The 24,896-nt window shown below is 37.1% G+C and overlaps 1 protein-coding gene and 1 pseudogene across 4 annotated transcripts in view; both read left to right on the forward strand.

The window, feature by feature from the left end:
• The first annotated feature begins 5,188 nt into the window (after positions 1-5,188).
• Positions 5,189-24,896, forward strand: part of COL11A1 (collagen type XI alpha 1 chain) — a 226,127-nt gene continuing 206,419 nt past the window's right edge. For 3 of the 4 annotated variants that reach the window (XM_024985040.2, XM_059881885.1, XM_059881882.1), the window contains exon 1: positions 5,189-6,120. In XM_024985040.2, the coding sequence (XP_024840808.1) occupies positions 6,015-6,120 (106 nt within the window). In that variant the 5' untranslated portion in view covers positions 5,189-6,014. 4 annotated transcript variants of the gene reach the window in all.
• Positions 6,284-14,451, forward strand: LOC101902848 (superoxide dismutase [Mn], mitochondrial-like; annotated as a pseudogene).

The following is a 24,896-nucleotide window of genomic DNA, read 5'->3' on the forward strand; positions in this document are numbered from 1 at the left end:
GAATTGCTATCTATATTTGACTTTTAAGAGCAAATATATTTTGAAATTGCATTGAGTATGGAATAAATGAATTTTGTTATACACATTTTTTGAGAGATAACTTGAATGACACCATGAGCTGGCATAAAAGCCTGACAGTTAAACTCCAAAAGTCTTGAAATAGAAAGAACAAAGTTAATGTTATTTTCTAGCATATGTTTTCCTTTGTTTAAATAATTTATATATCGTCTTTATTTTATGTGCAGCACTTTATAACTATGGAAATTGATACATTCTTACCTCATGAAGATGTTATGAAGACTAACAACAACAACAAGCATTAAGTATTTTTAATAAAAATGTTTGTATTTTAGTGACAGTAGTATTTTGCTTTCAAAAGTATTCCTTCATAGTAAATCCTGCTTGTTTTGCAATCATTTAAATTCATATATGATTTTCCAGACTTATAGATTAGATTGTGGAATTTTGAACTAAGATCTATTGTTTGTCCAGCATTTGAATGTGTAATAATTTGACCATACTAATACTGGCAGAACATATAATATTGGGAGGATTATTAAACGCTGAGATCTGCAAAACAAATTAAGTTGAAGTTATTCATCACAGATGTTTAATAAATCAGATCTATTTCAACATTTAACCATATTCACCAGCCTTAAATCTTATATTTGGCATTCATTTTGGCAACAAGAAAATGTATAAGACTGTCATATAAAAATAACAAAAATATTGTTTATAATTCAGAAATATGTTTTGTATGAGTCTTCAGATTTTTGAAGCACATGCATTTGATTTCAGAATTAAATGAATTGGTACATATGGCAGAGGCATGAAACAGATTACACATGGTTATCTGGAAATAATATTCATTTTAAATAAAAAATATTGACAAATGCCATTGGGATGGATGACTCTATGTAGACATCATTGAGGTGAAGAAAAGGATTCACTTATTTTGGAAAGTGCACCGATATATGTGGTCAGTTTTATTATTTATATTAAGAAGTAATAAGCATCAAAGGAAAATTATTTACATATTCTCATTTTACTACCAAAATTAAATTTTAAAGTTCATGAAATTGCTATGTGTAGATTTTAAAGAGTAAATAATCCCTATAGATAAGCTAAAATCCTTACCTTCAGCCACCTTATTTTATTAGGAACAGCCAGTGTGAATTAATTAGGAACAGCCAAGACAATTACTACTCGAATGATAGTTGGGACACCATATACAGTGAAACATCATTGGGATATATTCTTGATGTCGTAACTTCCTTTGGCCATGGTATGTAGTTCACTAAAATGTTTAAGATACCATCTTCAACTTCTATTGGTAGAGATGTTGATGTTGTCCTGCAACACTTTGCGGAAAAGTCTTGTGTAATTTCTGCTGACACAGGAGCTTAGTAAATGCCAAATCCATTCAATTAAGAAGAAAAAAGATACAGAGAGTAAAGTATCTTGACAAAGGTCCAACAGATATTTAAGGTTTTACTCTGAATCATTCTGTTCTCTTTTCCTCTCTTGTTATCTTTGGATAATTATGAAAAAGAACCATGATAGTTTTCTGTTAGCAGAACCATGATAGTTTCAGTGAGCATAGCTAACCACAGGATATTTTTAACACAGATGGACATGATTGTACAAGGCAATTGTCCTTGCTGGATTGGGGTTCATTTAGATTTGATTTTACTTTTCTTTTAAACAGTATGGGTCTATCATCTCTGAGTTGACTCCTTCAGCACTCTAACAGACCAAACTTTTCATATAAAGATTTTCTTTCATCATGGATTTGTGTTAAATTTAGATTCCTCTCAAGTTCTGTATGTTATTTCATAACGTGCAGAAAAATACCCAGTCATCACTGTGGGGTAAGTGTGAGCTAGACTGACTATGAAAATAAACTTTTCTATCCCTCTCTCACCCCCAACTTTCTATAATACAGTGGCCCATCTGTGAGGTAAGAGGAACCAACACCACTTTTAAACAGAGACTAATTTTTAGCCACTCGTGTATTAGGAAAAAAACAACTGTAAAATCAATGTCAAAGTGCTTAGTCATTTCTTTCTTAAAATAATTGACCTAAAGTTCAGAAAAGTGCAAGAAAGACAAACCATTAGGCACAGTAAGAGAGGGATTACATTCAACAACGATTTTCTTTTAAATGTATTAAGTATTTCTGATGTGTGCAAGAGTTTCCCACCCCCGTAATAATTTCTCATTCACTAAGTCTAAGTAGATACAATGGCTTTAGTGTGTTTGGAGAGATTGTTCATATATGTATCATCTCTCTCTCTCTCTTATGAATGCCAAATCATTTCAAAGATGATGAAACTTTTCAAAAATCTACTTCTTTCACCTAATTCTGCCCATAGTAATTTAAGTCTTACAATCGAGTCTCTATTATTGTTTCTGTTAGGGACTATTTTTGACAATATTAAGGGAGATTTATCAGCATCACACAATGTTTAATAAAGCTCCATGAACTCTGAAGATTGTCTAGAACATTTATGTTCTCCCACTATGCTACTGGGGCTTCTCTGGTAGTTCAGCTGGTAAAGAATCTGCCTGCAATGCAGGAGACCTGGGTTTGATCCCTGGGTTGGGAAGATCCCCAGGAGGACGGCATGGCAACCCACTCCAGTATTCTTGCCTGGAGAATCCCCATAGACAAAGAAGCTTGGTGGGCTACAGTCCACGAGGTCGCAAAGGGTTGGACATGACTGAGCGATTAAGCACAGAACAGCACTATACCACTATGCCCCTAATCAATTATCAAATTATTCTCTCAGTTTCCCAGACAAGCCAATATGGCCAAATGGGCAATCTAAAATACTACTATAAAGAATGTGACTATTTTTTCTCTAAACTGTTTTCATCTTGTTTTTGAAAGACTTGCGATCAGAGCAAATTATACAAACATGAACAAATATCTTCAAATGCCATTTTCCTAAATGTAACAAGATGGGAAATGTAACACAGATACTTGTGCTCCAAATAAAAGACCTATATGTCAGGAAAACTGTCGCATTCCATTATAATTTGAATCTACGTATAAATAGTTGGCAAGGACTGGTTGAAAGATGGTGTAGGAAACAAGTCATTCTCTGTGAAATTGAAGGTAGTGAGGTGGTTCTCTTTCTGCTTCCCTCTGTCCTTTTGCTCTTTTAGCATTACGCTTCCTTCCACTAAATTCATCTCCTGTAAATTCACGGGCAGGTACCTAGGAGACTCCAGACCTGGCTAATAGCTACAGGTTAGAGGGGTAAGATATAATTAATTATTCCTTACTATGAATCCACTATATTTCCTTCCAGGGCATTAATTCAGACTCAGGTTATGCTTCTCTGGGCAGTGGCCAGAGGAATTCAGACCACAGAGTACAGAGAGCATAAAGTAGTAATAACTCTATTCACCCAAACCACTTTGCCTGAAAGGACCCATTCACTGCTGTGAACAGGCCTGAGATGTGACCCGAAGGTGGGACTTCCTAGACTGACTGCATCATTTCTCACCTCCCAGAACAGTATCAGACCATAGAATTCTCTATAAATCAGGAAAGCTATTGAAAAACAGCTTGGAACACCATTTCTACATATTCCTGCAAGCATTAGAACCCTCTCTAGGTCTTGCATTGACTTAGGATTCTGCTAGCTTCACAAATGATGTACTTCCAAACTCTGTATTCATTTTACTATTTTACATTTAAGAGAAGACCTCGAAAATAAGTTTAAAAATATACAAAGAATTGGACAAAAAGAATTCAGGTTTCAAAAAAAAAACTGTTAACTGAAAATTCCAACAGACTTTTCATTTTGTCATTTTGAGAAGATAAAAATAAACTGTTTCTAAAAAAAAAAAAAAGAGAGAGAGAGAAGATGAAGGATAATGAAGATGATAAATTTCAGTATATTTTTCCCTTTATTGTTGTTCAGCCCCCTTAAGGTTCTTAATTTTTAATCCTACATTTCACATTCAAACACTGTATGATATTTAATTATTTTATTAAATTGTGTTAACAACTTGAAAATATTTCTCTGCAGCTGATATAAGGCATCTCAAACATTCTGCCAGCAACATTATCAATGCAAAGTATTTTTTTAACCTATTATCTTTAAGAAGTAAATTTCTTGATGTGGGAATGGTTCTTTGTCACAGAGTGAACAGTCATGTTGAAAGTATTTTTTAGTTGCTTTCCTCATTTGATATGTCTCTTATACACGTCCTTGTACAATTAATTCCATCTTGGACTTCGTATAGTTTCTGAACACCTTCATCTCTTAAACCACATAGTTAGAATATCTTGTTAATCTCATGGGTCATGAGCCATTTTTTGATAACTAGTAGAAAATTAGATTCCTAAACATTAATGGACATATGCATCTCATGAACTTAGCTGAGAACTCTTAAGCCTTGAAATATCTTAAAATCTCAGCATAGGTCCTGGCCAAAGCTTCCAGTTTTTACCAACACGAAAATGTATTCATTCACTCAACCCATCTCTATTGAATCCCTAATGTATGCTGGCACCTTGTTGGGCTCTGTTCCAGAAAATTTTTGAGAAACATCTTAAGAAATATTAAAGAACAAAAAGGAGCCAATAGGAAGGGATAATTTAAATGTAGAAAAAAAATGACTGAAGAACCTATACTCCAGGTTTAAGTGGATTACTTGGAGGAGGAGTAAGCAGAAGGAGTTTAGAAATCTGTCCCTTCTCATTAGTTTCAATGTGGAGTGACCATATTTTCAGCTCCTGAGGCCCTTTATAGGAGCTGTGGGCCTAGACGCTTTGAGATCTCCGCTAGTTGCTTTCCCTGACTTTTCTCCTCTCCCTCTGCCCCCTCAACCTGGTTCAGTATGGAATCAGTTGGAAAATTAAATTACTCACCCCCTTAAAGTCAGCTCCCATATATTTCTTTCTCCTCCTGCCTCAGAGTACAGTTCAGTTCTTTAAGAGACTTGCCTCTGAATGAAGCTAGCGTAGAATTCAAACATTCAAGAGAGAAACCTGTCAGTTTCAGACCTCGAAGGAGAGCTTCCCTGTAAGATCAAGGATTTTGACCTCTGGGGTCTCTCCATCTCACCTTCATCCCTTTCTTTTAATTCTCTGTTTAAAAATAATAGTAAAAAATGCTTTTCGGAGCAGGCAGAGCAGTGAATCCGCTGGTTCCACGTCTGCTATAAGAAGCAGATTTTTGCACAGGGATAAGGTTACCGCTGGCAGCCCAAAACTCCAGCGGTGTGGCGGTTCAGACGCTGGGCTCCTCCCCTCCCCCGCCGACGAGGAGAGGCTCACAGACGGGTGCAAGTAGACAAGTAGCTGTTTTTATTGAATACAGAAGCTCCTTGAAAACTCTGTGGACTCTGGGGCTCTCCTGCAATTCCTTTCATTCCCAAAGTGCTGGAGCCAAGCACGCGTCCCCCGTAACTCCCTCCCATTTCTTCTCCGGGATTTGGATAGGAGAGGAGGGAGGAGAGGAGTGGGGAGATGGAGGGTGGTTGGTGGGCTGGGCTTGCGGGGAGACCTGATTCTCCGGCAAAGGAAAGGGGGGCGGGCTCGGGGCCGTCCGCTAGGCGTGTGATTGGGTCTGACCTTCAGCGGGCTTGTCAGTTTCGCCCGGGGTAAGGGGGGCGCGGGAGGGGAGTGGGCGGGGGAGGGGGCTGCCCGGAGCCTCTCGTCCGGCCCACTGACGGCATGAAGCCTTTAGGGGCACGCAGTCCTCTCAGATTTTTGGTTGAAGCCCCTCATCTGCCGTCAGTCTGAAGGCAGGGCCCCGCAGAGGACAGATCGGAGGGTCCCGACCGGCGGGGCCAGCCGAGAGGGAGAGGAGGGGGCGAGAGACAGGAAGGAAGCAAACCATCAAATTTAAGAAAAAGCCCTTTGACTTTTTCCCCCTCTCCCTCCCCAATGGCTGTGTAGCAAACATCCCCGACGATACCTTGGAAGGGACGAAGTAGGTCTGCAATCGCGATTTCGTGGGTTGAGTTCACAGTTGTGAGTGCGGGGCTCGGAGATGGAGCGGTGGTCCTCTAGGTGGAAAACGAAACGGTGGCTCTGGGATTTCACCATAACAACTCTCGCACTGACTTTCCTCTTCCAGGCTAGAGAGGTCAGAGGAGGTAAGAAAAAATGGTTTGGGGGAGGTGGGAGATTGCTGTCGGTCTTTCTCATTCTGTGCCCCTCCCCCCTTCCTTCTTCCAACCCCTCCCCCGCAAACAATTCTCTCAAATAAAATCCAGATTGTAGCTGCCACCAGGTTGGAAGTGAAGACTGGTGAGAGAGATGGATGTAGGCGGGACAGTAATGGGAGAAGAGGTAGCAGGAAAAAAGATCTGTCAGGCACAGAGCCTGCTGAAATGCCCTTCACCACCTTCCAGGGGCTTTGAAAAGAGGAAAAATATTACCTTGAACACAGAGGCAGTTGTACAAAGCTTTTGTCTGAGGAAAGGTCCTTAGACTACCTTTGAACACATCTGGTTTCTGCAGATTCTAACTAATGGAAGTCTTTTTTAAAGGTGAGCTGAGGAGAGAATATAGAGAAAGGGCATAAAATGAGCCTTGATAAAGTTCTTTGTCTGGAACAAAGTGAGAAACAAGCTGTTTTAAGGATTTGAGAGAGACCAGGGGGAATGAATCTTGAAGACTGAGAATACTTTTGTGTGTGTGTGTGTGTGTGTGTGTGTGTGTGTGTGTGATCTTGAAGAGATAGTAAGAGGGAAAAAATGGCAGATTAAAAGAAATGGATGGAGATAGGAAGAACACTCTTCCCGGGTTTTTGCACCTTCCTCCCCTCTGTGACCCCCCACCCTCAACTTCTTCTTGCAGGTTGGACGTGCAGTTCTCTTGGAGAATGATGAAACTCGCCAAGCAAATGGGGTGGGGGCGGAGGAATAGGGATTGGAAGGAAGGGGAGGGGGCGTGGGGTGGGATGGGAGGAGAGAGGTAAGGAAAAGTTCCTACGTGGCACCACCAAATATTCAATGACCAGACCTGCTGGGAAGACTGCAGCTCTGTCAGTACCCGAGGAGGGAGAGCGACTTCACTCCTCCCCTCCGCCTCCTCCCTCCCCTTCCCCCGCCCTTTCCCGCAAAGGCATCTGGCTGGAGCGGTCCGTTAGGTGCTGTAGACACGGCTGGCGGGAGGACGGTCTCCTTTGGAGTTAAGGGAGCCCAAACAGTTTATAGTAGGAAAGCAAGCTTTGTCGGGGTGTGCAGAGAAGTAGGGGTAAGAAGGAGGGCGGCGATGATTGGCTGAGGGAGAAACAAATTGTCAACCCCAAAGGCTCAGGCTTTAGCAGAAACCTGAGTCTGATCCTGGTGGGTGCCAAGATCTGAGTTCTCCTTTGTGGGAGTTAGCGCTCCCGGAGGCCGAACTCTGCGAAGCCAGGTCTGTATTTCTTCCCCACACTTTGTGATTGTTCACCTTCCTGAGGAGCAGGCAGGGATGGCTTATTCCTCTGTGACTTTTCCTGGCGAATAGTACAGTCAGAGACTCATTAGGACTATCTTTGAATTTTTGAATAAGTCATGCTGATTCATTCATTTCTACATTTTAAAAGATAAATAGAAGAGTCTTGAAAGTGAAATCTATCAAAAGTTTGCACTTTACCTTTGGTACCTGGTCACCAGCGGGATTGGTCGGTTCTGTCCTCAGGTCTGCCCTCTGCTGGTTGTCTTTATTATTTGGAATTAAAGCAACTGCCTCAGGATATAAGGCCTCCTAAAATCCTTCTAAGTACAATGATCCTGAAAAAGGACACTTGATTAAGGAAGAACAGGTATACTGTTTCCTTTTGAACTTTTCCAGCTATTTCTTTCGTCCAAACTTGGGACAAGTATCATAATGGCAGCTTTTTGTTTTTAATATGGAAACTAAGACTTTCTTCAGTGAAGACAGATGCACTGTAAACTCGAGAGACTTATAGGTATTCAGGGATTATTTCACTGAAGATGTTTCACTTCCACACGGGGGCTTCTTTAAAGCTCTTAGGAGATCAGAAAGGTCAAATTTATACACTTGTGATGCATAATTTTCTCATTTAAATCTAGCTGCATACCTAAAACTCTTTTAAACAAAACATCTTGGTACCACATCAAATAACTGGTGGTAAAAGAAACTTCTCTATTATTACAAAACCATCTAAAGTGAGAAGTAGGGAACTTTAAAGATCATGTTGTAGTTTCTGTTTGTTATTTTTGATGAAATATCTTGAAAGTTATATGGTTATTTGGATCTTCACATTGTTTAAGATTTGGTGTTCATTTCACCAAATTGCTAGGTGCTTATTCTTTAGAAGGAAACTATATTTACTTAAACCTACTTTTGTAGGCATTCTTACCACCTAATGAAATTCAAAAAGGAAATACTATATTAATGCTTAAAAAGGAAACACTAGCCTGAATCATCACACAAAGGAAAAATAAACTTAGTGTCCATCCAGTTCTCATGCTAGCCTTTATATTTGCAATTGATGTAACAATGAGTTAGTTTCTAAATAAGATATTGTATACCAGAATTATACTATATATATATATATACTATATAATATACTATATATTTATATTTATATATAATACTATATATTATATATTTGATTTCTCTGAGTTGCAGTGGTATGATCTGACTGTTAAACTGAAAGATAATTTAAAGATAACTTTTATCTAAAATTTGTATTTCTTGGATTAAAAAATGCTTAAGTCTAAAAAGTTCTGGGTTCATAATAAATTGGACTCTAAAAATATGCAGTAAAAATATGTAGTTAGGATCCTGATGCATCTTACAGAGAAAACCTTACAAAGAAAATTTCTTGGAGTGAATGAAAAGAAAGTCAGTGAATTCACACAGTCATATTATTTTACTTTGCAAATCCAAACTCTGTAATTTAGTAATCTTTAACTTACTTTAAAAATTTTTGGTATTTATTATGGTTTAATAAGAAGAAAAGAGTAAGCATTATTTCTTATATTTATTTGCATTAACTTCAGGATCATATTTCATATACTTGCTTATGGTTAATATAAATGTTTTATCTCATGAATTTATAGATTTCATATTCAGTTAGTTCAGTACTTATTAAGATAGAACCTGAAATTTACCTGGAATTTATAGTGACTATAACTCATGACTGTGTTCAGATTGGTGGTTTTATGATAGATGGTTTTAGCAGTTTTTAAAGGAGTTAAGCTAAATTGAGTAAAAAGAAAATATAATATCTGACTGAATCATTTTGTTGCTAATTAAAATGGTATTCTACCTTTGGTGGTTGAGCCAATACTGTGCCTTGCAAAACACTGATTAATTTTATGAAGAATTTTCGAAGCTTGTCAGTAGTTGGTAGTGATTCCTGCTGAAGTGTTTTGAGTGCCTGGGATCAGCAGGTGAAATGGTGCTGGCTTCCAGAGTATGTGCTAATCCAACTTTGGGAAGAGATCAAGCTTGTCCCTTAGGTTACTCAATCAGAAATCAGTTAAAAATCAGATATGCTTCTGATAGCAAATGAAGTATCTTCTATGATTATTAATATTGTGTTTTCATTTGTTTTTTAAAGCAAAATCAACAAAGTCTGTAATAAACACTGAAAAAAAGTAGGTAGCTCATGAGAAACATCTTCCTGAATCTTTTATACAGATAACCTTAGTTTAGGTGGCACATATATATTCAGTTAATTATAGACACTTTCACAAAATTGTCTATTAGTTTTAATATTAAGTATATTAATATTTTAATGTGACAATTAACTTTATAATTAATACTTTGTTAAAATCTATAAAAATAATTCTGTAAGAGGTATACGCAGAGTTTTAAATAAAATTATGAAGTTGCAAAATGAGAAATGTATATATCTAAATAGTATGATTGCTTATGATTTATATAATTAAATTTTAGCTTCTATGTTTGCTTCGATTTGTGACTAAAATTGAAGGGGCACATTATTCAAGTTATCACTAAAATATAGCAAGGCAAATATGGCCCCCTTTTCAAATTTGTGGGTAGGATTTCTGACAAAAAATAAGTAGTTGTCTTTCTATTTTTAAATTTTGTTTCTTTTCTGAGACATTTTTCTTCGCTCTGGTTAACTTATTTAGGCACTACCTATGTAGTGATAATGAATGGATTTGAATCAAGTTTCAGTGAGAGTGTGTAATAAAAAGCTGAATTTTTCAAAAGAAGAAAAGGTATTTAGATTCTTTTAAAGAGAATGCTAGAGATAGAAATTCTTATAAAAATTGCAACTCCATACTACCTTCTCACTTTACTAATGAGGAAACTAAGGCACAGAAAAATTCTTAACTGAATCCTGTCTCTAAAAAAACTATATTCATATAATAGTCAAGATTTTCCATAAATGAGTAGGATGAAATCTGCAAAAATGATAAAGTATCTTTAAATAATAGTAGTCTGAGACTTAATAGAATAAACAATTATTAATTTGTATGTATTTGTGAAATGTAGAATGACATATATTGCTTAAATATATGTGCTGGAGTTTAGATTAGTGAGGATAGATTAAGTGAAAATGATGAATCAAAGAAACACAGGAGATTATAGAACATATTTAATAATTCCTCAATGTTCTAAATTTAGATATAGGTAATTTTTGATAATTTGTATTATTAATATACCTAATTATGTGATTCTATAAGATCTGTATCAATGTAAAAAGTGTAACAGTTTATAAAATATTTTTGTATACATTTGTTGCTGGATTATGAACATAGTTTTTTTTTTTCCCTCTCTAAAGTTCCTAATAGAGGACCCAGTACAACTTTGAATTTTTAGGAAGCTAAGAAAGTTATATGTTTATTTCAAATAAGACAAATAATGTCAAATTTCTCTTTTCATGTTGATTTTATATTGATTGGGTGATACATATTATATCTAATTGTATGTTTTTTTATTAATAAGTCAGATAATGAATTGATTTTTACTTGATACGGGTTATTTGTTTAACAGATAACCTTTTTTCCAAACAAGCAGTCAGCTTTGGGAAAAAAATAACAGATGCGCTTAGTAGTGCAAATTCTAATTCAAATTTTTCCTTTTGGATTGTCAAAGTGTCTAAAAGTACATAATCACCTTTTACTTTGGGAATAAATGGATAGTTAATTTATAGAGAAATACTTCCTTTTCAGGGGCTACCATGATATGCGGTGCTGGCAATGGCTAAGATAGAGCTAGTATTTCAACCATGAAGTTTTTTCCTCTCTTTCGGGAAATTCAGTACATGTCCTTAAGGTCCTGAAGAAGATACTAAGGAAATTAATAGTTCTACATATGACTAACTCTGTTTTATATGAATACAGGGTTTTATACATATTGACCCAGCCCTATCATTCAATATAATTTTTAGTGATGATGTTTAGGTATTTAAAAGCCAGAATCATATTATATCCTAAATGCACTTTTCTTCCTGTCCACCTTTGGAGAAAGTGCAGTTGGTTTGTGATCTTAGGAATTCAAGGGAACTGCAGAGTTGGGACTGAGGGCTGATCTGCATTTCTGCTTTTACTCCTCCACTTCTCCCATTTAATACTGGGGAAATGTGACCTGAGCTGGAAGTGGTGAGAGGAAATCAAACTTTTTTTTTTTGAGCATTGAAGTTTTGTCCCTTAGCAAAGAAGAGAGGTACACACAGGTGCTATAAAAAGTTACATTGCTTCTTACGCTTTCTTCCTGAAGAGTCTATTTTAAATGCAGTTTTCAATGTATACTAAAATTACGCTATAATGAATTTCCTAAATTTGGACTTTTTTCTACTGATTTCTTTTGCAATTAAATTCAGAACCCAAAGGGATTTGCTTTTTTTTTTTTTAACTACCTTCTGTATTCTAATGTATCTATTTATTTCTCCTTTTAAAACCCTAATATGCTTTTATTTTTATAGATAATTGTGATTTTTTTTTTTTTTACTTTCAGTTGTGTCAGAACTCAACATGAATAATACTCTTGGGTAGAGAAGATGAAACAATTTTAAAGTGATTTAGTGAGCAGTATCTATTTATCAGTTGCAGTCTTTGGCCTACTACTGACTTGGCTAGTGGTTCTTTAGACATTGGCTGATCACCAGACCTACTGTTATCTGGTAAAATAAACTCTTTGCTTGCTGCGCATGGAATTAGAGACAGTGCTATTAATTTAGTAGAAAGAACTCAGAGAAAAGAAAGGTTATCGTATTTCAGAGTAAGAGACCAGTTTAAATACGACTTGACAATTGAGAACTAAAACAAACCTGTGTAAAAGTGCTTCAGCACAATCAACTTTTGCAATCCCTCAAACCTTCATTTTCTTTTCTTTTTCTCCTTAAAAAGCATTTCTTTCTTATTTTAACCAAATTTAATTGCTCTTGAATGGCCCTGTACTGTACAGTCCAATGAAGGTCCCTATTCATAGAACTTGAGCGTATAGGATGTCAGTGGAAGCGTCCTTCCTCTATCTGACTGGTAAACTCACATCCGGGCTTATAGGACCAAACCTTAGACTGTATGAGGCAGTTGGCTTTCCTTTCTCACTCAGACTTTAACAAACAATTTCCCAAAAGGATGACTACTACAAAAGAGCAGTAGTTGCAATTCCTGACAAAACTGGTAAGAAGCTCTAGCACATTTTCCTACTTTGTGCTCTTAGGTACCACTGCGGAGAGTCGTAAGTATTAGTGGTGCATGCTAAGTCACTTCAGTTGTGTCTGACTCTGCGACCTTATGGACTGTAGCCCACCAGATTCCTTTGTCCATGGGATTCTCCAGGCAAGAATATTAGGGTGGGTTTTGCTGTACCCTCCTCCAGGGATCTTCCTGACTCAGGCATTGAACGCAGGTCTCACGTCTCCTGCACTGGCCAGCAGATTCTTGACCACTAGCGCCACCTGTGGTATTTGCCCTTAACTCTCTTTTCAGACTAACTGTGAAGTACAGCCTTCTACTTGCTGTCACTCTTTGAATGCTGATGAACCTTCGAAATACTTCACTGGTTTTGAGGACAAACGTATTGTACAGATGGCCTAGCATGATGTAGAGTGCCCTTCTGTATGTCTCAGACTCAGGTTTCCCACTCCAACATCATGCACCCTGCACACTAGGCATGTTAAACCTCTTGACCGTCTTCTCCCCTGTCCTGGAACGCATTATTCTTTTTTGCCAGGAATGTATTTTTCCTTCTCATCCATCTAGCAGATACTTTCTCATACTTCAAAATTTAACTCAAGCTGCCTACTCCAGACAGATATAGAAGCTCTAACACTGAATGCACATGTCTCCTTGTAAGCATTTTTGTATAGAATCTCATTCATTCTGACAGTTGTCTTAGAAGTAAGCTAATACTACCATCTCTATTTTACCCATAAGGAAACTGAAAAACAGATAAGTTAATTGTCCTACTTAAGACTGTACAGCTACTGTGTGACAGATCCAGGATTTGAACCCAGACAATCTTGCTCCAGAGCTCTTGCTTTTGACCATTTGCGCATGTTTACTTTATTGTGTATTCTTTTTATATATAAATAGTTTTTAAAAATAATTTTATTTATTTCTTTTTTGGTTGCCCTGGGTCTTCAATGCTGTACACAGGCTTTTTCTCGTTGAGGTGAGCGGGGGCTACTCTTCGGGGCTACTCTTCATTTCTGTGCCCTGGCTTCTCACTGCAGTGGCTTCTCTTGTTACAGAACACAGGCTCTAGGCACGTGGGCTTCAGTAGTTGCAGCATGAAAGCTCAGTAGTTGTGACTCACAGGGTCTAGAGCACAGGGTCAGTAGTTGTGGCACGCAAGCTTAGTTGCTCTATGGCATGTGGTATGTGGCATGATCTTTCCTGGATCAGGGATCAAATCTTTGTATCCTGCACTGGTAGGCAGATTCTTATCTACTGCACCACCAGGAAAGTCTTATTGTATATTCTTAACGCTTTTGCACAGCCTCCCTGACTATGCTTATGATTATGGTGCCTTGGGGCCTAGCAATAATGCCCAAATCATGCAGTTGTAACCATTGTAAATATCATGTAAATTGTGCAAATAACTTGAATGCTACCAAGGAAAAATATAAAGAGATTTTGGTGAAAGATGATGTCATAATTCAAGTGACTCTTCAGCTTACGCTAAATTTCAATGGTGAAGGACCTGTCACTCGTCCCATTTTAGGGACAAATCTAAGCCTTAATGATGGCAGAAAACCAAAGGGGAGTGAGTGGATGGAAGCTAGCATGTGTTACTTTATTCCTTTGACAAAGGGGAAATTGACAGCTTTGTCTGTAGGTGTTCAAGGTTCAGCTTGGGGTTGGCCTGGTTTCATTAAGTAACAGGGACACTTACAAATTGCTGCCTGTTCTAATCAGGATCTATTACAAGGAACAACAGTTCTATTCCACTTTGGGGGATTGATGTATGGGAGTAAGCTTATTACCTTCAGTATAAAGTGTCAGATGTGATTATCTAAAAGCTGTTTGAATGTAATCAGCTAGGGGAATGTAACTGAAAGATACATGGTCTGCAAAAAAAAAAAAAAAAAAAGGACACATTATAATTATTTTAAAAGTTCTTCATTTATATATTAGCCTTCCTCTAGGAGTTGCTGGAGGGTAAAGACTGTGATTTAGTTTTCTTTCCCTAGTGTCTGCCAAGATGCCAGAATGAACACAGGATATGATATAGTCACCATTTAGATTACTAATTACCTTCTTGCTTTGCTCATCAGACTGGAACAAGGTTAAAATCTAGTTAACTTGGAGTGGTGTAAAGTGACCTCCTCATGTCATGTTGTTAACAGTGATTAGAGTCCCCCTCCCTCTTTTTCTTTACTCACTCTCTGAAAGTGAATAAATTGCTACTTCTTTCCAGCTTTCCTCATTTGGAAAATAGTTTTGCACATTCTCTCCAAAGATATTTTTATATATTTGAAGCTTTCAGTTGACCATACTATCTCTAAAACTGGAGTTTGCTTTAACATAGTAGTATGACTGATAAAATGCCATATGAAGTCATATTTTTGCTTTGACAGCAACATAAATCATCATTTCACTTGTCTATTGGTGAACAGGAAAGTTTAATTCAAATTTGATTTCAATCTGTAAAAGTAATAATTGAGAAAACCCTGTCGTATATCACTTTTCAAACCTTTATTTCAGTTTTGTATGATATTAAGGGTTGTCTAATTTTGCTTAATGACTATTAGGAAAAGTAGCCTATCTATATTTATTGCATTATGATTATTTCAGTAAGATAGTTCTTCAAGTTAGAAAGCAAATTGCATGTTGCATATATAATTATGTTATTATGAAGTACCATCTTTAAGAAGGAGTACTTAAAATTTCAAGTGCTTAATAAGATTAATAGTCTATAGCCATAGAATTGTTTTGGATAAAAATATATTTTTAATATTCTATTCCTATCCATTGTATATTTTAGTTCCACTAAAATCATCAGGATGGGTATCTTTATCTGCCTTATTTCATGTGCCCTAAGCATGCAGATTGAAACCTATCACATAGTAAACATTTGGAAAATTTTTGTTGAATAAGGTAAAGATGTTGACTGCAGCTCAGATGAATTGCTTTTCAATAACCTAATCGATAACCTGAGATAGGATATAAATTATGTAAATAAGCTGTTGGCAGTGTCTGTGGAATATACTTAACAGATTTTTGCTGATACTGTTATGATTTCTTGGAAATGGCTGTCTCTGTTTTGTCTCCAAGCAAACTATGGTCTTTACGATGAATACTCTCCCAATCTGCTTACCATTACTTTTTTTACACAGAATTTAGTTATTATCTCCTCTAGGAATACCTCTTCTTAACCATGGAGACTAGGATAATTGACCTTGTGTAGCATCCTAAAGCACAGAAACCTTATCATAGAATGGCATCTAGCACTATACCTGGAGTATAACAGATGGCCAGTAAACCTTAATTGAGTGAATTAATGAGCTCATAATTAAGACATTTTTATTAAAGTCAATAGGACAGGAGTACTCAATTATGGCTTGATATCACAATCATTTCCAGTCCCATCCCTGTGCATATTGATTGAGTAGATTTTGTACAGAATCCAAGCATAACTGCTTTATAAGGCTCTACATATAATTTTGATGCACAACCAAGGATTCATGAACCTTCTGAAATAGGAAATAAATGTATATAAAAATGAGGGTTGCCTAGTTTGTATTACAGTGTACTGGAAGTCAAGTGAAAGATTATTTATCTGCTATGTGCAAATCTTCTGATACATACCTTATTGTCAAACAGAAGTGGTTCTGCATAAAATAAGTAAATCAACTGATCATGATATTGATAATGCTTTTTAAAGAAAATCCTCCTCTTCATAGCATGTAACAAACTAAATGCCAATAAATATTTATCTTCTCAATTTAGTGTCAAATTATATAATGAAAATATAATTTTAGTTTTATAATAAGCATATTTTAATAGCTTTGGGCTTCCCTGATGGCTCAGCTAGTAAAGAATCTGCCTGCAATGCAGGAGACCTGAGTTCCATCCTTGGGTCTTGGGAAGATCCCCTGGAAAAGCGAATGGCAATCCACTCCATTATTCTTGCCTGGAGAATTCCACTGGACAGAGGAGCTGCAGGCTACAGTCCATGGGGTCACAAAGAGTTGGACATGACTGAGTGATTTTCACTTTCAATGGATTTGACCACTTATAAATCAGACTTTATTTTCTTGGGCTCCAAAATCACTGCAGATGGTGACAGTAGCCATGAAATTAAATGACGCTGACGAACTGGACAGCATATTAAAAAGAAGAGACATCACTTTGCCCACAAAGCTCCCTATAGTCAAAGCTATGGTTTTTCCAGTAGTCACATACGGATGTAAGAGTTGGACCATAAGAAAGGCTGAACACCGAAGAATTGATGCTTTTGAACTGTATTGGAGAAGACTCTTGAGTGTCCCTTGGACTGCAAGGAGATCCAACCAGTCCATCCTAAAGGAACTTAGTTGTGAATATTCATTGGAAGGACTGATGCTGAAGCTGAAACTCCAATACTTTGGCCACCTGATGTGAAGAGCCAACTCATTGGAAAAGACCCTGATGCTGGGAAAGATTGAGGACAGGAGGAGAAGGGGGCCACAGAGAATGAGATGGTTGGACGGCATCACCAACTCAATGGACCTGAGTTTGAGCAAACTCTGGGAGATAGTGAATGACAGGGAAGCTGAATGACAGGGAAGTCAGCATGCTGCTGTCCATGGGATTGCAAAGAGTCAGACATGACTAGAGACTGAACAACAACAAAATCAAAAATGCCATACTTTTCAAATATTACATTTTCAACTGGTGTTTCTTCTTCTGTTACCATTCTCAAAGTTGTGACTTTATTTCTGCTTTCAATTTTCAGTATATAATGCTTTTTATGATATAAGAAAGTTCAGGATTAAAGTTGTTTAATAACTGAGAAAATTAAATGATCCCCTTCTTTGTGCAGTCACTGTGTTAGGTGTCAGGACTACAAAGATGGTAGCTCAGGCTCCATTCTCATGGAGTATGTGTATTACCAGGAGAGTGCTGGAGTGGAGGGTATGGGGAGGGACCATGTAACATAAGACCATAAGGATATACTTTCCTGCATAGAATGGAATGACATGACTAATTTAAAGATATAGAGAGGCTGCCAAGTTGGCATGGTCAGCACATACTTTCATATCTGTACATGACTAGGTGGTTCCAACTGATTGCAACCATTGGATTCTCTGACAAATAACCAGGGAAGTAGAGCAATGCAGATTTTTTCTGGATTATTTAATCTACTGTAAAGTGAACTGACATTCTCAATGGTAATTAGTACAGTTGAGTCACAGTTGATATGGAGTTATGGTCATGATGAAGTTGAAAAATGAATGAATAAATAATCTTCCTATTTTATAAAGGAGTATGATAAGCAACCAGGTACACATTTATAAAGTCTATTATGAGACAAAGTAAGCTAATATTTTTAAACCTTACAATGTGATTGTTCTTGTTATTAACCAAATTATGGCATGTTTTAGAACATAAAGTGTAAATAGTGATTTTTGTTTCTGAAGATTAATATGTTGGACCAAAACCTCTGTTTTATTTAGTTGGGAATAAGTTACTTATTATAAGCATTTTTAACTTATAATGATTTCTTTCATGGAAAGTTATATCAAATAGAGTTTAAAAAATATATCATTAATTTAGTTATAGTTTAAAATGACATTGATAGTCTGTCAACTCCCAAAGTTTTATTGTTACTACTCTAGACCTTTCCCCTGAACTTCTCCTAAACTTCAGACTCCTAAACTCATTCAACTGCCTATTTAGCTGTTTCCAGTGGCATTTACTAAGTCATCTCAAAATCAGCATGCCTAAGACTGAACTGCAGAACTCCAGCCCTAAAGTCCATTCATCACAGTCTTCCCTGTCTCCGTTAATGGCAACACAATCAATCATGATGTTTGAACTAAAAACGTTGGTGTCATCTTTGACTCCTTTTCTCTCATACTCCACTCTGGTCTGCTGTCTTCAGAATATATCCATAATATCACAAAGTAATTCATCTCTCAGCCCAAGAAAACAGTATCAACAAAATTTTACATCTAGAAGATTGCAATTGCTCCTTCTCTGCACTCTAATTCTACTCCAGTGTCCCTAGAGTCTGTTAACATAGCAGTCACAGTCTTCTGAAAAATTAGTTAGCTGATGTTCTTTCTCTCTCTTTAACTTTCAGTGGTTTTCCATTTCATTTGCAATTAAATCTAAACTCCTTGAATATCCCACAGGACCTATACAAGCTGCCTTCAACATGCCCTCATTGTTACTTCTCTGACCTCGTCTCTTACATCCTTTTATTTCCTTGGCTGGAGACATATTTGTCTCCTTGCATTTCCTTCAGCGTCTTAGGTCAGCTCCTATTTCATTTTCTTTGAACTTACTAGTCTCTTTGCTTTCAATTCCACTGCATAAAAACCTTAAGGTAGAGGAAGAGCTTATGCCTTTTCCGAATTTACTCAAACCTTATCTTTTTGAGGCTTTTCCTGTCTTACATATATTAAAATCCATATCACCATAACCCTTCTTATATTCATTCACTGACTTATTTTTCTCCTTTATTGTTGTTCAGTTGCCCAGTTGTATCTGACTCTTTGAGACCCCATGGACTGCGGCATGCCAGGCCTCCCTGTCCCTCACCATCTCCCGAAGTTTGCCCAAGTTCATGTCCATTGCATCAGTGATGCCATCCAGCAATCTCATCCTCTGATGCCCTCCTCTCCTTTTGCCCTCAATCTTTCCCAGCATCAGGAACTTTTCCAGTGAGTTGGCTGTTTGCATCAAATAACCAAAATACTGGAGCTTCCACTTCAGCATCAGTTCTTCCAATGAGTATTCAGGGTTGATTTCCCTTAAAATTCACAAGTTTGATCTTCTTGCTGTCTTCTTGCTGTCTGAAAGGAACTTTCAGAAGTCTTGCCCAGCACTACATTTCAAAGACATCTGTCTTCTTTATGATCCAGCTGTCAAAACTGTATGTGACACTGGGAAGACCATAGTCTTGACAATACAGACCTTTGTCGGCAGAATAGTGTCTCTGCTTTTCAATACACTGTCTAGTTTGTCGTAGGTTTCCTGCCTAGAAGCAATTGTCTTCTGAGTTCATGGCTGCAGTCACCATCCGAAGTGATTTTAGAGCCCAAGAAGAGGAAATCTGTCACTACTTCCACCTTTTCCCCTTCTATTTGCCATGAAGTAATAGGGTCAGATGCCATGATCTTAGTTTTCTTTTAATATTTAGTTTTAAGTTGACTTTTTCACTTTCCTCCTTCACCCTCATTAAGAGGCTCTTTATTTCCTCTTTGCTTTCTGCCATTAGAGTGGTATCATCTGCATATCTGAGTCTGTTGATGTTTGTTCGGTCCATCTTGATTCTGGCTTGTAATTCATCCAGCCCAGCATGTCTCATGACAAACAGGGTAACAGCACACAACCCTGTTGTACTCCATTTTCAATCTTGAACCAATCAGTCGTTCCATACAGGGTTCTAACAGTTGCTTCTTGACCCACATACAGGTTTCTCAGTGGGAAGAAAAGATGGTCTGGTATTCCCATCTCTTTAACCGCTTTCCACAGTTTTTTTTTTTTATGATCCACACAGTCAAAAGTTTTAGAGTAGTCGGTGAAACACAGGCAGATGTTTTTTTCTGGAATTCCCTTGCTTTCTCTGTGATCCAGCAAATGCTCGCAATTTGATCTCTGGTTCCTCTTCATTTTCTAAACCCAGCTTGGACATCTGGAAGTTCTTGGTTTGCATAATTCTGAAGCCTAGCTTGCAAGATTTTAAGCATGACCTTACTAGTATGGGATATGAGTGCAATTGTCTGATGGTTAGCACATTCTTTAGTATTACCCTTCTTGGGAATTGGGACGAGGATTGACCTTTTCCAGTTCTGTGGCCACTACTGGATCTTCCAAATTTGCTGACATATTGAATGCAACACCTTGATGGCATCATCCTTTAGGGTTTTGAATAGCTCTATTGGAATTCCATTTCATCCACTAGCTTTATTAACAGCAGTGCTTCCTGAGACCAACTTGACTTCACACCCCAGAATGTCTGGCTCTGGGTGACTACACCATTGTAGTAACACGGTTCATTGAGATCCTTTTTGTACAGTTCTGTGTATTCTTTCCATCTCCTCTTGATCTCTTCAGTGTCTCCTAGGTCTCTACCATTTCTGTCCTTTATTGTTCCCATCCTTGGGCAAAATGTTAACTTGATATTTCCAATTTTCCTGAAAAGATCTTTAGTCTTTCTCCTTCTGTTGTTTTCTTCTAGTTTTATGCACTGTTCATTGAAGAGGTCCTTCTTGTCTCTCTGTGCTTTTCTTTGGAACTCAGCATTTAGTTGGATGTATCCTTCCCTTTCTCTGTTGCTTTTCACTTCTCTTTCTTCAGCCATTTGTGAAGCCTCCTCAGATAACCACTTTGCCTTCTTTTCTTTTTGTTTGCAATGGTTTTGTTCACTGCCTCCAGTACAATATTGCAGACTTCCGTCCATAGTTCTTTAGGCACACTGTTAACTAGATCTAATCCCTTGATTCTATTCATTACTTCCACTGCATATTCATAGGGGATTTGATTTAAGTTATACCTGGCTGACCTAGTGGTTTTCCTTACTTTCTTTAGTTTAAGCCTGAATTTTTCTATGAGATGCTGATGATCTGAGCCACAGTCAGTTTTAGGTCTTGATTTTGCTGACTGTATACAGCTTCTCCTTTTTGGCTACAAAGAATGTAATCAATTTGATTTTGGTATTGACTGGTCATGTTCGTGTGTAAAGTCTTCTCTTGTGTTGTCAAAAAAGGATACCTGCTATCACCAATGTATTCTCTTGGCAGAATTCAGTTATCCTTTGCCCTGCTTCATTTTGTTTTCCAAGGACAAACTTGCCTGTTACTCCAGGTATATCTTGATTTCTTACTTTTTGCATTCTAATCCCCAGTGATGAATAGAACATCATTTTTTTGGGTGCATTAGTTCTAGGAGGTCTAGTTCTTCACAGAACTGATCAACTTCAGCTTCTTCAGCATTGGTGGTAGGGGCATAGGCCTGGATTACTGTGATGTTGAATAATTTACCTTGGAAACAAACCAAGATCATCTGTCATTTTTGAGGTTGCACCCAAGTACCACATTTTGGACTCTTTGTTGATTATGAGAGCTACTCCTTTTCTTCTATGGAATTCTTGCCCACAGTAGTAGATATAGTGGTCATCTGAATTAAATTTGCCCATTCTCTATTTTAGTTCACTGATTACTAAGATGTCAATGTTTATTCTTACCGCCTCCTGCTTGACCACATCCAGTTTACCTTGATTCATGGACCTAACCTTCCAGGTTTCTATGCAATACTGTTTTTGCAGCATCAGATTTTACTTTCATCACCAGACACATCCGCAACTGAGTGTCACTTCTGCTTTGGCCCAGTTGCTTCATTTTTTTCTGGGGCTGTTAGTAATTCTCCTCTACTTTTCCCCAGTAGCATATTGGACACCTTCTGACCTGGAGGACTCATCTTTCGGTGTCATATCTTTTTGTCCTTTTATACAGTTTATGAGGTTCCTACGGCAAGTATGGGGTGATTTTTATTCCATCCTCCAGTGGATCATGTTTTGTCAGAACTCTCTGCTATGACTTGTCCATCTCGGGTAGCCCTACACAGCATGGCTCATTGAGTTTTCCAAGCCCTTTTGCCATGTCAAGGCAGTGATCTATGAAGGGGATTTTTTCTCCTTAGTTCTCCTCAAATATTTGTCATTTGTAAAAAAGTAATGACATTTAAATTAAGGGTTGAGATTTTATTTTAAGGCTTTATATAACATGTAGAATTAGATAACTTTGCAGTACAAATATTATTTGGACAGCTTCTAGGCCATATTTATCCAAATAATTCCCACATTTTTCACTTCATTTTACCTGTTTAGATATAGTCAATATAGAAATCAAATTCCACTTAGTAGAACATTTTACTTATTGGCTAGATACTGTGCACATTGATCCAGTTGTCTTGAGAGTTGTAGTTGTGTAGTAATTGTAATGGGGGTTTGTGCTTTGTTTTACTGGTTTAACAGAGCAGTGATCCAGGACTTGTAGTTACCTAGAAAGTAGCAGAGAGATGTTTCCCACTGAAGACCTAGAAAGCAATTACAGAGTAGGAATTATCAAGAAAATGTAAATATATGTTGCTATTCAAGTCAAATTTATTTATTGTTCCTGTGCGTGCTAAGTTGCTTCAGTCGCGTCCAACTCTATACGACCCTATGGACTTAGCCCACCAGGCTCCTCTGTCCCTGGGATTCTTCATGCAAGAATACTGAAGTGGGTTGCTATGCCCTCCTCCAGGGGATCTTCCCAATCTAGGGATCGAAATGGCGTCCCTTATGTCTCTTGCTTTGGCAAACGGGTTCTTTACTACTGCTGCTGCTGCTGCTAAGTCACTTCAGTCCTAATCAACACTACATCTGGGATTCTGTATTTTATGGATTTTTCTTAACCACTAAATAGGACAGAATTAGAATAAATTGTGACCAGTGGGACATGAATGCAATCGATTTTGATGGGAGTCATATTTTTCCATTAGTTCTACTCAGAATACTTTACTATATATTTTTTCCCTGACCTTTCCAGTTTTGAATTTTACTCTGTAGCTGATTTAAAAAAAAAAACACAAAAAACAAAAAACTAGTATTTTCACGAAATTGTAAGAAAGTACATTTACATTTGATCATTGAGTTCTTATCTTCTGAAATGGTGGTACCAATAGGTTTGTTAGGTGTTTGATTTGATAAAATTAAATTAATTATAAAATTCCTAAAATTCTAGGCTCCTATTTTATATTGTCTTTGTCTATGTCATCCTCGATTTGATGCTATTCTTTGTTTGAGTATCAAATGCTTGTTTTTTTCAAGAAGCATAAGACACTGCTTCTCCAAAACTTGAGTCTTGAGATGTTTGTATTTCATTCATTCTTTTCTTTTTTTCCTGTAGGGAAATATATTCTCTAAACATAGGCTTAAATGGCAAAACATTTAAGTTTATTATACAAACATACAAACCTAGGTATGTTTCCCAAACCTAGGAATATTTAATGTAAACTGCACAACTATAATCTTATTTACTTACAATTTACTAATGTATTCAAGCCTTTTATTTCTCCCATTTGCACTTTTTAAATTTTTTCTGAACACAGTGATTCGATTGCATAATATTGAAAAAAAGTCTGGTAGTTTTAGCCAAAAAGAATTGTGTAGAGACTTAAAGCATGTATATGATTTATATTGACTTTATTTTTGCCATGCTATGTCACTTCAGTCATGTCTGACTCTTTGCAACACCTCCCCCACAACCCCGGCCCCATGGACTGTAGCCCGCCAGGCTCCTCTGTCCATGGGATTCTCCAGGCAAGAATACTGGAGTGGGTTGCCATTCCCTCCTCCAGGGAATCTTCCTGATGCAGGGATTGAACCCTCATCTCTTATTCTCCTGCACTGGCAGATGAGTTCCTTACCACTAGTTCCTCCTGGAAAGCCTACTTGTGCCATTTAGGCATTTAAAGATAAACTTTCATACCTTTTTAAAGATGGAAGAATCTAGGTTTATATGTTTTATTTTCTAATACTTCATGTTAGTTTATAATACAAGGTTGGTATGTGGCATGTGTGGGTTTGAAATAAATGAAGTAATAGCATCAGAGGTCAGACATTAAAATATTAGCTTGTTAAAAATCTTCTAATAACACATTAGGGTTAATCTAGAGTTATATTAATGTCTATGTGATACAAAGACAAAATTATTGAAAAGGAGACAATTTCAGTGATATCCGTGCTTTAATGTCAAGTTTCGTTGCAGGGTGGTAATGGGACAATGAACTTGACAGCTTAAGCGGTCAAAGTTTCAGGAAGCCTCCTAGGCTTGTATGTCCCTAGAATAACATAAGAACATGCTGGAGAGATTGCTAAGTATTGCATACTTTTCATGCATGATATCTAATGGATCTTTAGAGATTAAAAAAAAAAACATCAAAAAGCTAAAAAACAGTTTTAGAGATAAAAAGTGTTCAGTCTTATACTCAACTGTTAAGAGATTTCCCAAGGTGGTCAGAGGAAATGAATAAGAGAAATCAAGTGAATTATAGAACTGTGGAAACACTGGTGGCACTCGATGGGACTATTGGATGTTCAGAAAGGTTGAATTTTCGACAAAATAGTGTTTTTAGGTATTCTTTTTATTGAGTACTTAGACACTATTCTCCAAGAATTTGAAATTCCATTTCTCATTTAATTATCAGAATTTGGTTAAGTTGAAGAAACTCAGTCTAAGAAGGGTAAGCAGCTTATCCAAAGTTACACAAATAATAAATACCAAACTTGGGTT

Source organism: Bos taurus, chromosome 3, assembly GCF_002263795.3.
Source record: "Bos taurus isolate L1 Dominette 01449 registration number 42190680 breed Hereford chromosome 3, ARS-UCD2.0, whole genome shotgun sequence".
Lineage (NCBI taxonomy): Eukaryota > Metazoa > Chordata > Mammalia > Artiodactyla > Bovidae > Bos > Bos taurus.